This window comes from Chelonia mydas, chromosome 1, assembly GCF_015237465.2.
Source record: "Chelonia mydas isolate rCheMyd1 chromosome 1, rCheMyd1.pri.v2, whole genome shotgun sequence".
Taxonomy (NCBI): Eukaryota; Metazoa; Chordata; order Testudines; family Cheloniidae; genus Chelonia; species Chelonia mydas.
The window spans coordinates 233,447,095-233,462,177 of NC_057849.1; the positions used below are offsets into that span (position 1 = coordinate 233,447,095).

The following is a 15,083-nucleotide window of genomic DNA, read 5'->3' on the forward strand; positions in this document are numbered from 1 at the left end:
TCACGAGTCAGATTGTTCCACTCACAGCACCAAAATTAAACAGGATTCTATAGATTGTGCAGATCTTCAATTCTCCTATTTTTGGAAGGGCCAATGAGGAAAGAAGATACTTTCAAATCTGGGGGAGAGGGAGGTTTTGTTTGTGCTCTCTTTGTTGTTCCCTCTCTGGATGGAGAGAAAGACCAGGCAGGTAAAACATCTCCTGAAAACATACCTGAAATGAGCTAAGCTTACAAAAATTGTAAGTAAGGGCAAGGAAATGCATTAGATTATCTCTTATTTTAGCTTGTGATTTTTCCCTATGCTAAGAGGGAGTTTTATTCCTGTTTTTTGTAATTTTGAAGCTGAGCCTAGAGGGGAATCCTCTGTTTTAAATCTTATTACCCTGTAAAGTTACTTTCCATCCTGATTTTTGCAGATATGATTTTTACTTTTTCTTTCAATACAGTTCTCCTTTAAGAACCTGATTGATTTTCAGTGTCCTAGAGACAAAGGATCTGGTCAGTACTCCTATTATTCTCAAGCCTCCCCAGGAAAGGGGGTGAAGGAGTTTGGGGGAATATTTTGAAGAAAGAGGGACTCCAAGTGACCCTTTTCCTGAATTTTTGTGTAAATCACTTGGTGGTGGCAGCAATGCCGTCCAAGGACAAGGAAAGGAATTGTACCTTGGGGAAGTTTTAACCTAATCTGGTAGAATATAAGCTTAGGGGGTCTTTCATGCAGGTCCCCACATCTGTATCCGAGTTCAGAGTGGGGAGGGATCCCTGACAGGGGCAGTTTGACCATTTGATAGCCCCCTATGCCTATGGAGAAGTTTCTTCTAATCCTCTTAGGATACACCTACACAGCAACCTTGGTCATAAGCCCTGGGTTAGTGGGACTCGAGTCAGCTGACCACTATCAGGGAACCCTGGCCTTGAGCATCTATACTGCATTTTAACGTTAGATTAGGGATTTTCTGACCCACGCTTGAACCTGGGGCGCTGGTGTCCATACTGCAACGAACAGTCCTGAGTTAAAGTAACCTATCCCAGAGTGGCTATCAGCCTCTCTACCACCTGTGTCGATACCCTAGCCCAATTCTATTGATGGGACTCGGGTGCCCATAAGGAACACATGAGTACATAAACTGCAAAATAAGCTCCTTTGGTAGCTCTCTCAGGAGAATGACTGCAGTTGAGGCAGCTTTATACACTGAACTACCACCAATCTGAGAACTGGGCTCTCCACCTCTAGGCTGAGTCACGTTGGCAGGAAAATGCCCACATGCCCCCGTTCTGAGGATAATCAGGACATCAATCTCCAGGACTGTCAAACTATTAAAATGAAACTTTGCAATTCTTCATTTTTAAAATGGGATGTTCAATGAAGGTGTTTTGTTTTTTTAAATTTATTTCTGTCTGTTTTGAAGTTTGACATGAAACGTAGGTTTCAGAGGAACCCCCGTACAAGCCTGGCTGCTGCCAGCTGCAGAGCGGTGAAGTGTACGCCCAGGGCGTGGAACGCAGTGTGCTCCAGCAGTCCCCAGGGAAACTTTATCCCTGCCCTCACCGCACCATAAGAAACAGGGATGAGGGATCCTCAGGAGGCTGTGGGGAGGTCTGGGGTTGGCTCCCACTCTCCAACCTCACAGTGCACACTGCCTGTGCAACCCTGCACACGTAGCACCACAGACAGCAGAGAGGCCCAGGCGCAAAGGACAGAAAGCAGAGCTGGACCGAGCAGCTGCCCTGCAGGTAGGGGAAGTGACAAAGTTCCTGGGTCAGCACAGCCAGAGGAGGGATGACCCCCCAACATCCTGGCAGCTGGGAGCTGCCTCCCATCTGCACACAAAGTCCCAAGGACAGCGGCCGGTGGGGGGGCACCCGCCAGGAGCAAAGGACAGAGAGCAGAGTGGGACCAAGCAGCTGTCCTGCAGGTAGGGGAAGTTGTAGAATTCCTGGCTCAGCACAGCCTGGGGAGGGATGACCCCCACCATCCTGGCAGCAGCAAGGAGGAGCCAGAGTTGCCGCTGCAGGAGGCTGCGGGGAGGTTTTGGGGCTGGCTACCACTTGCCACCCTGACAGTGTATGCTGCCCGGGCTCCCCTGCACATGTAGCCCCAGGAACGGCTGGGATGTTGGGGGGGTCATCTTTCAATCAGCTGCTTAGTCCTCATTCTGCTCTCTGGCCCTTGCATCGAAATCTGGCTGTGCTCTTATGACCAGAAAGTAGCTCTCTTTGCAAAAAGCTTCTCCTAATCAGTCTCCACTGAAAACCCTGAAGGCTCTCTGGTAGTGTGCTTGTTGACAATGGGCTAACACTGACCTGAGCTGCTGTCATTTGCAAAGGGAGGTGTGGCTTCTGTTTGCAATAAAGTGCAATAGACTGCACCAGCGGTTCTTAACCAGGGGGCTGCAATCTCTAAGCCAGTTCCATGTGGTCTGCAAAGCAAGGCTGGCATTAGATTGCCTGGCTCCCCCCATCCCCACCGAGTGGCTGAAGCCAGGAGCCCTGAGCCTCCCTGTATCTGAAGCCTTTCCCCCGCTTCCCTGCTGGGCCCTGGAGGTTTTATAGCATGTTGGGGGAGGGGAGAGGGGTCTCAGAAAGAAAAAAGGTTGAGAACCCTTGGACTGCACCATATTGTTGGCATAAAAAGGACTAAGAAGTTGCCCCAAGGAACTCTGGGATACACCCAGAAGTCTTCCAGGACCTAGTTCAAGCTGTGGCAGAATGCACACAGGAAAGCAATAGGGCTCAGACCTTAGGTCCCAGCTTAACATGGGCTCAGACCCTCCAGCCCTGCTGGGTCCTGGGGCCCTAGGTTAACACACTTGGTGTGCGGATGCAACCTGGGTTAGACCCAGGCTTACACTGCAGGGTAGACATACCCTTAGTGAGAGGCTGTTTTATGCCCTGAAGCTTAATCATTTCCAAACTTTTTTTAAAAACATGTAACTGGGTCAGCAAACTGCCTACTGTCTGTGCTGGGGCTGGCAGGGAAAGGTGCCTCTCCCCAACCGCCGCAGGTCCCTTCTACGGGGGAGGCATCTCTCCCCACTGCAGCCATGAAGCTGGCCACAGGGCTTAATAGGCAGCTGTGCAGCTTAGAAGGAATTTAGGTTCCCGCCCTGTGCTAAATCTATATAAGGCGGGGAGTGACATCTGTGGTTCTTCACTCCCCACACAAGACTACCCCTGGAAACACCTGAGGAACAAAGACTGAACTGAGGGAAGGGCTGGACCCACACCAAAGTGATTTCTAACCTGTGTATGAAACACCTGGGGATTCCAAGCTGTAAAGCAAGTGCAGCTTGCTCATTATGGATCTGCAGCCTGCTTGTATCCTTTCTCAGGGTGAGATTCTGCTAATTCATATCCAATCTATTTAGTATATTAAGCTTAGTTTGTGTTCATTTGATAAGTAATCTGCTTTGATCTGTTTACTGTCACTTACGCTCACTTAAAATCTCTTTTCTTTTCATCTAAACCAGTGAGCTTTGACTGGAGTGCTTGGAGAAAATCTCTGCTTGGTTACCACAAGTGCGCATTGTCCTCTTCAGAATGAGGGTGAGGTGGACCAGGTATCAAACCCATATACTGGCCAGATTTGACCAGGGCAGGACAGTGCTGTAGTGCTCTGGAATCCTAGGCTGGGAAGCTGGTGGTCAGAGAGCCTGGGTGTGCCCCTACCTGTGTGAATGCTGGTGAAAGTGCGGGCTGGAGGCCTTTGCAGCTTGTCACAGCAGTACAGTGTGAAAGGGAGCCCAGGCTGGTGGGTCAGAGGGCTCAGAAGTACCCCAGTTCCAGGTGGTACCCCTGGGTGAACCCGTCAAGTCATATACTGTAGAAAGGCAGCAAACCTTCACACATACAAAATTAGAAAATGCATTCTCTGACTGAACTATTTGGGTGGCTTCTCCCTTATGAAAAACATCCTATAAACAGATCTCTGAACAGAAAAACATGCGTAAAAGTTATATATCTGGGTAATACCAAGAAAAAAGAAAACAGCCTGAATTAGTCCAAACTGGAGAATTAATGTTCTTCTTCAAAAATACTAAGTAACATTCAACTAGTCACTCAGACAGATGCGTGGAAATACTGTTGCGTGTGCCTGGTATACCTCTATCAAAGTTGGTATTTGTTTGGAGCAACAAATCATTGGCACTTAATTCTTGCATCTGAAGCACACACAGACACAAAAGAATTAGATATATTTAGAAAGTGGATATGTGTAAGCATAAATCATTTCAGAAACTTTCTTCAAGCTAAAACAAAGCAAAAAAATGCACTTACCTTTTTGTTACCAGTGCAAACTCAGATTTAATTCTGTCTGTCCCCCTGCATTTTGGTTTTAAATGGACTCTTCCACCCTCGTGCCCCTCTGCCCCACCCCAGGCAACTGCTGCATCATTAGGATATCACAGAATGCTTTTCTCAAATGCAAGAACAGACAATCACCGGTTGATTATTAATGGTTTACAGGTATAGTACAGGATTTATATCCAACAACTCTTAAGTGTGCATTCCATCATTTACAGAGGAACTAAAAAGATATTTAATTTATATCTTCAGCTCTTTTAAAACCTTCATTAAATGGTTACAATTTGGAAGCTAACATGTGGTTATTTGCTTTGTTTTATTAGAAAAAATACTCAGGCAAGGTCTACAATCATCTGTCAATTATAGATGACTTACAAGGAACTCATGAAGCAATAAAATTAAAAAAATACAAATACAAACTATATCTGAAACACTTCTATTTGGCAATTTTATAACAAATTTTAAAAAAGAACCAAAAAAAGAGATTGTGGATTACTTTATAGGTACAGAATAAGCAGTAGATGAAGTGCTCAAGCAAAAAAATTAAACAAAACACTGTACTTTTTTTAAAAATAAAGTCAGGTTGCTACAAATCTTATGAATAATACCCTTATTTATTAACCAACCATTCCAGAACATCTTATATTAGTGGTGCTTTTAATTTGCACTTCATTTTGTTTGATAAGATTTTTCATGTATATAAGTAACATATTTAACCCGTTGGAGCCAAGCAAGTCTCTTGTGTCAGTACCAATGCAGAATGCATTCGTATTATATTAGGAAACACTTAACCCTGCAGCCAAAGGATTAATTCTAAGTTTTATTCTATTTAATAAAATTTTAGTGTAAAAACTGCTGGTTTTTCGTTTCACTGTAGTAACGTGAAAATTCCTCCCCAATAAGGAAGACTAATTCTGCAGTTTGACTGCACATATATTTTACATTAGTTCCTTCCAACAGCAAGGAAATGACTGATTTCACGTTCACTATCAGAAAGGAGTGCCATTTTGGGTTCTGTTCATCCCTCAAAGATTTCTGGGAAGGATGTTCAATGTATTTTTGTTCTTACAACAGATATTAACAGTAGTACATAGTCCCTTAGGTATGCAAACGACTTTTGTTGTTGTTAGGAAGGTGCTTTTTTAAACATTTCTTCTGGCAGCACTAGTGAATTACAATATCCTTCCATATTTTCTAACATAATATATACATTTTAACTTTCATGCCTCTAGAAAAACATCTACAGTACATTTCATAATATAAAAATATATTACAAATCTGCTGAATTATTTACAAGCAATGTCCTATTATCTATATGCAACATTTTTGTCTCCATACAAGACTAACAAGTTACACACATTTCTATTTCTGTAAGTTAAAAAAATCCATGATTTCTTGCTTATTAAGCAAGAAAGTGATTTTATTTTCCTTTTCAAAGCCAACTTTGGTGCATAAAGGTTGAATTTCTAGATGTTTTAAAAAAATATCATTTTCTTTACATCTAGAAAAGATTAGGCCAAATAAAAAAACATATACTGTACAAGTGACAGTGTCTTAAAAGGTCAAAAAATTAAAATCAAACACCAATTTCACTAACTGCTTAAGTAGAGGTTTTTCAAAAACCGTTCAGTAATAAAGATTACATAAAAGTAGACCTCATTAACATACAGTACTAGTCCTGAAAAAGGGTCAGACATACTGCAACACTCTTAACAACACCTTTCAGTCTTACTTGGATATATGAATTTATAGCTGATTGGGAAAAACAAGCATTCCATTAACATTTGTTTAAACATCATTTAATGTCTCTTATTAGTTTTTGTGAAAGGACGCACAAGTGTACAAATGACGATTGATCACGATCCACCATACTCAGAAGGTAATAGGATAAAGCCTTGGTAGTTTGTTCATTGTCTGGTGAGTGTTAAACTCTTAGCAGCTTGTTAAGAGTTCTCCCGGGAACTGTGTAAGTTGTGATGGTTAGTTACTTCCTCTTTTCATCAAACTACTGTATATACTAACAAAAGAAAAGCAGCTTAAAGAAGCAAGCATGCAAAGCCTTTTAGTTGTTCCACTAAGTTGCCAGAAGAGTGTTTGCTCAGTCTCCCACTGTACCATTCCATGACAATGTGGATATACAGTAATATATTAATATATTCCACAGAAGCATCTACTTCATTCACAGAATGTTTACACTAAGCATAAATATTATCTAAGGATTTGAAAAAAGGATGGGGGTGGGTTGGGGGGCCTTGACTAATGTGCAACTTTATTTCTAATTCCATTGTCAGTGACTAAGACTGCAGGTGTCCCCAATTGCTTGGTTTTTACCTCTTCAACCTCTTCTGTGGCATTGTTCTGCAAAAGAAGATGATACATTTATGGTTCGAGGTCATCTCAACAGCTGATTCAATATAGCTGTGTATGGAGTATTTTGGAATCATGATTATACACAATTTATTTTCATAAAATTTTATTCAAACAAATGTCATTTTAGAAAACTCCATACTAGGATCCATTATTTCAGCCTTTGTACTGTGACTAGTATCCCCTCAATAATTCTTCCCCCATGCAAGTTTTAGGCTCCAGTTTCGGTTCTTTGATCAAACAATACTGTGAGGTTTCCAAAAGAGGAATATTTATCAGTACACAATTCCAAGAGTTAAAATTCTAGATTACAATTTATACACTTCCTGGGGGGGTATTTTAGTAGTTTTACTGGGGTATCTCTTAGCCCAAAAAACATTAAGAGTTTCATTTGAAAGGATCATCATAACCATTTTCATGAGAACTTCTAGAAAGTTGGCAAAAAATAAATTAATAAACAAATTGATCTATATGACATCAGTTAAATTCCATTTGGGCCATAAAATTACACGTAACTAATACCTAAAGCAGGGAATAAAAACAGTTTGTGTTAAACATTTTAAAACAAGATACAGTCTAATTTTTCTCATAACACTTATGAATTATTAGTTCACATCAGTCATTCATATTCAAGTAAGTATTTAAAATACTTACTTTTAGAGAGACTGAACATATAGTAAAATTAATTCTCTCCATACTCAAAATCCATTAATTTGATTAGTGAAGTAAATTGACTATGAAGGTGAACTGAAAGGCTCAATACACATCCAGACCTCAGCTGAGTGTTCTGTGTATTGCTTTAGACATTAGTGATGTCAAGAAACACAAGAACACTGAACTTTGAACATGGCAGGTAAATGGAAAACAACCAGATTTTCAATTTAAGTTTTTATAATTAATCCTACACATGTATCATCCTGTTATTGATTTGGGATCTTAACTGATTTAAAAAGAATTAAAAGCATTTCAGATTACCTTTAAAATATTTTTTACACAAGATACAATTGTGGGCATCTATAGGATTAAGTATAGCACGCTAATACAGAGGAATAACAAGAAAATATTAGAAATGTGATGATTAGAAGCCAATCTGAAGTCCTAAAAACACGTGTGTACTGCTCAAAGACATGTACTATCCCTCACCCCACCCCAAAGGCTAAAGAATCTTGTATTAAAAAAATAGTACTTGTATACAAGTACAGGTTTCTAAGGCTATGTCTACACTACCGCGGTAAGTCGACCTATGCTACGTAGCTGGAGTTGACATACCTTAGGTTGAGTTACCGCGGGGTCTACACTGCAGGGGTCGACGGGAGAAACTCTCCCGTCAACTTACCTTACTTTTCTCGTCAGGGTTAGAGTACAGGGGTCAACTGGAGAGCAATCTGCTGTCAATTTGGCGGGTCCTCACTAGACCTGCTAAATTGACCGCCGGTGGATCGATCTCACAGCGTCGATCCGGCTGTAGTGTAGACATAGCCAAAGTAATACTGCATGTATTACAGCTGAATGTAAAATATGAAAAGATAAATTTGGACTTTAAAAAAATTGGTATACAAACCAGTATGTGATCTTAACAGAAGTGATCTTTCAGGATTCCACTGTATGTACCTCCTTTACTAGAATTTCTGTACACCAAGCACAAAAAAGTAAAATACACTTGGTAAATACATACATTCCCTGTTTCTCAGTTACTAGAGTTCAGTTCAAGAAGTTAAGCAATTCTGAAAAGACTTAAAACCTCAGAACTTAACCCCTGTACGCTGGCAGGATTGAAGTCCCCTGCACTGGTGCATCATGCATTAGCAATCTTGGCTTCTGGCATCAAAAAGTTAAGCGAGCCTTAAGACTTTATTTCAATAATGTAAGAGGTTTAAAATTAGGAAGTTACCTGTATATGTTTGGGTCCAGAAGCAAGGCAGTATCTTTTGGTAGTTTTGATAAATGAACTACTTTAGTTTTTAATTGATGTCGTTCACTTTCATTTACCCACACATCAGGCAGACTATGAATAAATAAAATAAAAATTTTCAAAAAAGATCAACCCTTTTTCCTCACCACAAAAGTATGTGGCAAACTTGCACTTATGAAGTATTTTAATATAATCCTCAAATTCCAAGCACTAAAATAGCATCCTCACTGGGGTGGTAAAAGGACAGCAGAATTTTCATACATTCCTTACCTTTACAATGCAAAAGAGACGCTAAGAATGGCTGAAGTTATAGTTCCTTAGAAATACTGGATGAAAAAATAAAATAGTGTCCTTGCATCTTGAATTTCAGAATTTTGGCATTTTAAATGTAAAACAAAGAAAAGCACACAGTGACTTCTAACAAAAAAGAATAAATTCAACTTAGTCTCAAAACTAAAACAAAAATAGTATGTTTGATTTTTCAAGTATTTGGTAATGATAATTTAGAATACTAAATGCCCTGAGCTTCACCCTGGACCAACGAACTTACTGGTTATCTGCTTAATTTTCATAAAACTAAAGCTTACTTCACGTGTTCATCAAAATATGATTTCCTGAGTCAAAATAATGAAGTAAAATGTATTAATTCTCTTTTTTTTTTTTTATATACAGACAGCTAATTTCAAGCATGTTCAGTATCTAGTATTTCAACTGTTCTTAGGGTGAGATACAGTAGAACCTGGTTACTACACAAATTTAGAGGTAGTCCCAGTGCTGCGTATAGTGAGGCTCATGGGTAAGGGCTGGGGACAAAAGAAACACACTGGCCCAGTTCTTAGTACTCAACAATGCTCTGAAACAAAACTAGTCCACTTAAAACTGGCTTTTTCTTTTGCTGCTTAGGAAGCTATGAGTGCTAAGGTTTGTGACATGCACGGTATATGGAAGAATGTTGCATGGCCATATATGCATGCATTTTACAGAGAACATTGATGAAATGTAAAAAGAAGTGTCTATAAAATGTATTTTAGAAATACGTAATAACTGTTCCTAAGGGAGCCTGTGGCACAGAAAATACTGAAAAGAAATCAATGGATTGATCTAAGTCAGATGTATGGAATGGAAATTAAATTAAAAACAAGAAATTACCAACTGATGCTGAAAAGGAAACAGAAGTAAATAAAAAACTTCATACAAGAGATATCTGGAACGTAGAACAAATTGCCAAAGATAGCAACTTATGAAAAGTAGTCCTTTTGTAAGCTTAAGAGGCAATTTGAAACACTTAAGATGGAGAAAATACAGTAGAACAGATTCTTTTTCTGACCCCCAAAATCAGCTGTAGTTTTTATTCCCTGTGTTTATTGGGGAAGACATGCCATCTGGCGCTCTGTCCTGACTCTTACCTACACCAGATAGTACAGAATGTTTATGGATTTACAACTAATACATTAGGCCTACTATCAAGTTAGCTACAAAGGCGTAGTCCAAGATTATTGTGTCAGAACATGCAAATTGACTGGCTTTCTTGGAAAAGTAGGGTAACAGTTCACTTCTGTTGAAACAGCATTTCTTTAAATGGACCAGAATTTCCACTCTTTACATTTGCTTTAAATATGGGACTGTCTAACATATCTGAGTAACTTCTCTTCTACACTCTAGGATAGATTTTAAAATGTTGTTCATTTCTTTAAATTGAAATACTGAAATTTAGCATGACTCTTTAAAAGTAAAATATTGCACTGAACATTTAAATCATATTTCTGTTGATATTAGAATGATCGTAGACCTGAAACTTTCAGGTATTAATTAATTAAGCAAATAACTTTTTAATCTCCTGTATTGTAATAGGAATAAGTATGTGTTATAGTACTGTTATAAATACTCTCATAACTTATAATTCTATTACAAGATATTAAGTTCTATTTTTAATACATTCAGGCTCAATCTTGCCCAATGAAACGGCAAGAATAGTACTTCTTAGTGGCAGCTGAAATATTTATATTACCCTTCCCATTCCTGGCTGAAAATTACTCAATCATCCTGCACTACTGTACAGTACAGCAGCAAATTAAAAAAAAAAAAAAAAAAGGCCACAGGTAGTTACAACACCAAACCAAAATGCCAACGACTCCAGGAAAGAAAAAAATAACTTACCAGTAATCCTTGTTCTCTGAAGACAGTAATTATAATAGATCCACACCGTTGGGTTCATGCTCTTGCACACGACCAGATGGGACACTGAAAATCTGAGGGGTTAAAACCACCTCATCAGAACATGTGTTTGCCTACCTGCTTTAGAAGATCTATGATATTTAGATTACACCTGCTCATCACAGTGGTATCTGCATCAATCTTCAGTTCTTATTTGATCAAAAGTATCACTGAATCTAAAAATACTCCCTTGCTCCAAGAGATGTTGGTTGAGTGAATGAATGCAGAGCTATTATATGCTATTACTGGAAATAATAATAAATGGAAATTCACTTATGATAGTGTCATGCCTGAAACCTGAAAATCCATGACTAATTTCAAATTATATGATGATTGCTACAAAACTAGAGCTTCTTTGATCGACAGTACCACAGGGATTTTATTTGAAAGTCTCCAAAGAAGGACGGCGCATGCCACCTTACCGATGCAGCCATTTAACTTTTCTGAATTTTAGCTCTGACGTATTCCAGATCCAGTCATATGCAAGAGCATGGATTCAAGAATGTGGACCTATTATAATTCTACTTACCTTGAGAAGAAAAAGTAGTAACTTCATTAAAAAAACTTGTGGAAAACCCAGGGATTGCGCAACACTGGCTAAACTACACTTCTAATGGGTCTCCTAATAATATTAGAACAAGGTGGAAATAAAAAGATTATTCCACTTTTCCATATAATTAGGATTATAATATTTGCATACAAAAGAACTTTTCTTATTTGAAAGAGAGAGCTCTCATCCATATTTATAGTAGAGTATTTTAGAAAAGTAAATCAATGATGTATGAAATATTTGATACTTAAAACTTTCTATTTGCCTTAAACCTATTTGAGGAGGGCTGAAACCGTTGTCATATGACATCTGGCAGAAGGAGAGATTACTTACCTTGTACAGTAACTGGAGTTCTTTGAGATGTATCCTCAGCAGCATGTGTGCATGACTGTGCACTCTGAAATGGAGCTCTATCATCAGCAGTGGCCACAGGTCCTTGCACACTTGTTACCTAGATACCCTCGTGCCCCAGTAAAAGGGCATATAGGAAGGGGTGAACCCGCTGCCACTCTAGTTCCTTCTCAACCACCGAAGTCCAACTAGAGACTCCAAAAGCAGAAGGGAAAGAGGGCATGTAGTGGAGCACCCATAGGTACTCACATCTTGAAGAGCTCCAGTTACTGTACAAGGTAAGTAACCTCTCCTTTTTCAAGTAGCGTCCTTATGGGTGCTCCATGCCACAAAGACTCCTGAGCAGTACCTCCATCATAAAGGAGGGAGCTGAAGAGGTGCATTCATTACAGAATGTAGAACAGCATCAGCTCTGGAAGCAATCACAAGAGCATAGTGCAGGGAGAACGTGTGTCTCAAAGATCAGGGTGCTGCTCTGCAGATGTCTGTGATCAGGGCTGGCTCCAGCTTTTTTGACGCCCCAAGCGGCGAAGAAAAGAAAGAAAAACCCAATTGAGCCGCCGCTGAATTGGAAGAGAGGGAATGAAGGACTCGCCACCGAATTGCAGCCAAAGACCAGGATGTGCCACCCCAATAACGCAGGGAGTGCCGCCCCTTTCTATTGGCCGCCCCAGGCACCTGCTTCCTTCACTGGTGCCTGGAGCTGGCCCTGTCTGTGATACATATGTTTCTCAGCATGGCAACTGGTGGAGTCAGCCAGTTGGAAGGGGACGAAACCCTGAGGCTTTAAGATGGATCCTGCAATCCATTTGGGTAGTCTGAAGGGAAATCACCTGTACTTTCTTGTGTTCTGCAACTGATAAAAAAAAATCTGGGTGAAGTCCTAAAGGGCCTAGTGCTATCTAGATAAAAGTCAAGATCTCTTCTTACATCCAGTATATGAAGGCTCATGTCTTCTCTTGAAGAGTTAGGCTTGGGATAAAAGACCAGTAGGTGATTTTCTTGGCTGAAGTAGAATCCCGAGGAAACTTTAGGAAAGAAGCGAGGGCATGGATACAGTCACCTTGTTGTGACAGAATACCATGTACAGTGGGTCAGCTATCAAGGCCCCAACCTCCCCTGTTCTCCTGATCAAGGTGATGGGTATGAGGAATGAGGTGTTAACAGACAGATGAAGAGAAAATAGTTCACCACAGGTTCAAATGGGGGTTTTCTCAGTGCGTTGAGGACTAAATTGGAGTTCCTGTGGTGGAGTTGGTTCTTTAATTGGAGAGAAGAAGTTTAAAGAGGTCTTTGAGAAACCTCATCATGGTTGGGTAGGTGAAGACTGAAAACCCCACAATGGAGGGAGGGAAGACTATTATATCAACTAGATGAATTCAGGGATAATCCTGTGATTTTTAAACTGAATTAGTAATTGAGAGTGTCAGTCAGACAAGATGCAAGAGGAAGTATAGATCAGTGACTGTACCACGTCCGGAAGTGTATCCTCTTATGTAGTTTTTTTTGCTATGTTTAGATACTTGAGCAGTAGGGGAGTCAGGATTAAACATACAGCAGTATGTGAGCCCAAAGAACTATTAGGGCATCTCCCACTGAGTTCCACCTGTATCCTCGCCTCGAGCAGAATCATCTGCACTTCACATTGGATGGAGGGAAAGAGAAAGGACCCTACTTCTCCTTGCCAGGGTTGGGTGTATCCCCTGCTAAAAGTTTTTCCAAGGTGAACCCCAAATGAAGGAGGCTCAAAAGGGGAACTCTGAATAGACACTTCTGAATCTGATAAGGAGTTATCGCCTGTGTCAACTGGAGGGGCAAATGGTGCCAGTTACCTGTGGTTGAATGAGTACAGAGTCCTGAAACGGGTCCTTTAATTGCATCAGTACCAGACCCTGTTAATATTAAGATATCAGATGGTGTCCAATTGATACCACTGGAAATGCATCTGTGTATCCGCAATGAGTCATGAGGGATTAAAGGCAGTGATGGTACCGGGGGCAAGACAACACTGAACATGGTAGTGGAGGTTAAGTAGGCTCCAACAAGAAAGATGGTACCGGTGGGGAGCATCTGACAGTACCCCTCAGCAACAATGGCTCAGGCTCCTCCAGAACTCAAAGGTCCTCAAGGGTCAAAAGACGAGACAGTACCAGGGCCTCTGGATAGGAAACATCAGGAGTACCAGAGACGTTACTGAAGTACAACTGGTGCCTCCTTCATGTCTGGCTGCTGGAGGTAGTACTGACAATGATTACGACTTGACTTGGGAGTCCTTATATCTTGGAGTCAGAGTTCAATGCTAATATAGGTGCCACTTTAGGCAGTTTACCAGATGGTTTCTCGGTAAATGGCACGGTCTTTTTAGCCTGTGCTGTGGGCTTGGTGGGAGCCTCAGTAGTTCCCATAACTAGTCACAAGGTCCCTGAGACCCAGATTGAGGGTAACTTTTCTCTTTCCTTTCTCCCATTCTGGGGAAGAAAGCCCTCTCTTCTTCAGTGGTTTAGATCAGCGGTTCTCAAATGGTGGGTAGTGACCCTGTTTTAATGGGGTTGCCAGGGCTGGCTTAGACTCGGTTTGGGCATGGGGCCAAAGCCTGAGCCCCACCACCTGGGGCTTCAGCCCGAGGGCTTCAGCCCTGGGCACTGGGGCTCAGATTACAGGCCCCCTGCCTGGGACTGAAGCCCTTGGGGTTCGACTTTGGCCCCCCTACCCAGGGAGCAGGGCTTGAGTGGACTCAGGCTTTGGTCCCCACTCCTAGGGTTGTGTAGTAATTTTTGTTGACAGAAGAGGGTCACAGTGCAATGAAGTTTGAGAACTTCTGGCTTAGATGGTTTTGAAAGGCCTGCAGGGTCTTCGTTTACTGCCAGTAGAGACTATCACCAGAGCTCTCTGAGGATCTGATGTACAAGGGGGGTTACTTGAATCCCACAGGTCTCAGTGAGCACTCCACTGACAGGTGTCTGAACCTGTCCTTCCTCAATTTATTCGATCTGCTCTTAAATCCTGAGCAGATCTTAGATTGGGAGGGGATGCAAGATTCCGCAAGGCAATGGAGCAGCTTGAACTGTCTCTGTGGGGGAAAGACCCATGGCAGGTCTGGCCGGCTTTAAAGCCCAGGGTCTTGGGCGTAACGTAAATTCTAGGCCATGACCCAAAGATCTGAGAAAAAACAAAGGTCTGAATCAGGCAAAAAAAGGGAAGGGGAAAACCCCCCTTTATAAAAGCACAAACCGTGCTAAACAAAAATGAAAAAAATAAAGAAATTTTAGCAACAGGATAGCAAACCAAGAGGTTAGCTAGCAGGTGTCATGACACAGCCACAGGCAAATGAGAAGGAATTGGAGTGGCAGCAGGTCCATCCCTCCTGATATGACCTCATAGAAGA

The 15,083-nt window shown here is 41.1% G+C and overlaps 1 protein-coding gene across 6 annotated transcripts in view; it reads right to left on the reverse strand.

Annotated features, from left to right (window-relative positions):
• Positions 1-4,601: 4,601 nt before the first annotated feature.
• Positions 4,602-15,083, reverse strand: part of AEBP2 (AE binding protein 2) — a 93,145-nt gene continuing 82,663 nt past the window's right edge. The window contains exons 7-9 of one of the 6 annotated variants that reach the window (XR_005227916.2): positions 10,741-10,832; positions 8,563-8,676; positions 4,602-6,662 (exon numbers count right to left, since the gene is read on the reverse strand). Coding sequence is in view for 4 of the 6 variants with exons in the window: in XM_037915998.2 (XP_037771926.1) it covers positions 8,245-8,299; positions 8,563-8,676 (169 nt within the window). In the remaining 2 variants the exon portion in view is untranslated. Of the gene's footprint in view, positions 6,663-8,232; positions 8,300-8,562; positions 8,677-10,740; positions 11,420-15,083 lie in introns of those variants that run through there. The other 5 variants (XM_037915998.2, XR_006288330.1, XM_037916007.2 and 2 more) reach the window with 5 other exon arrangements.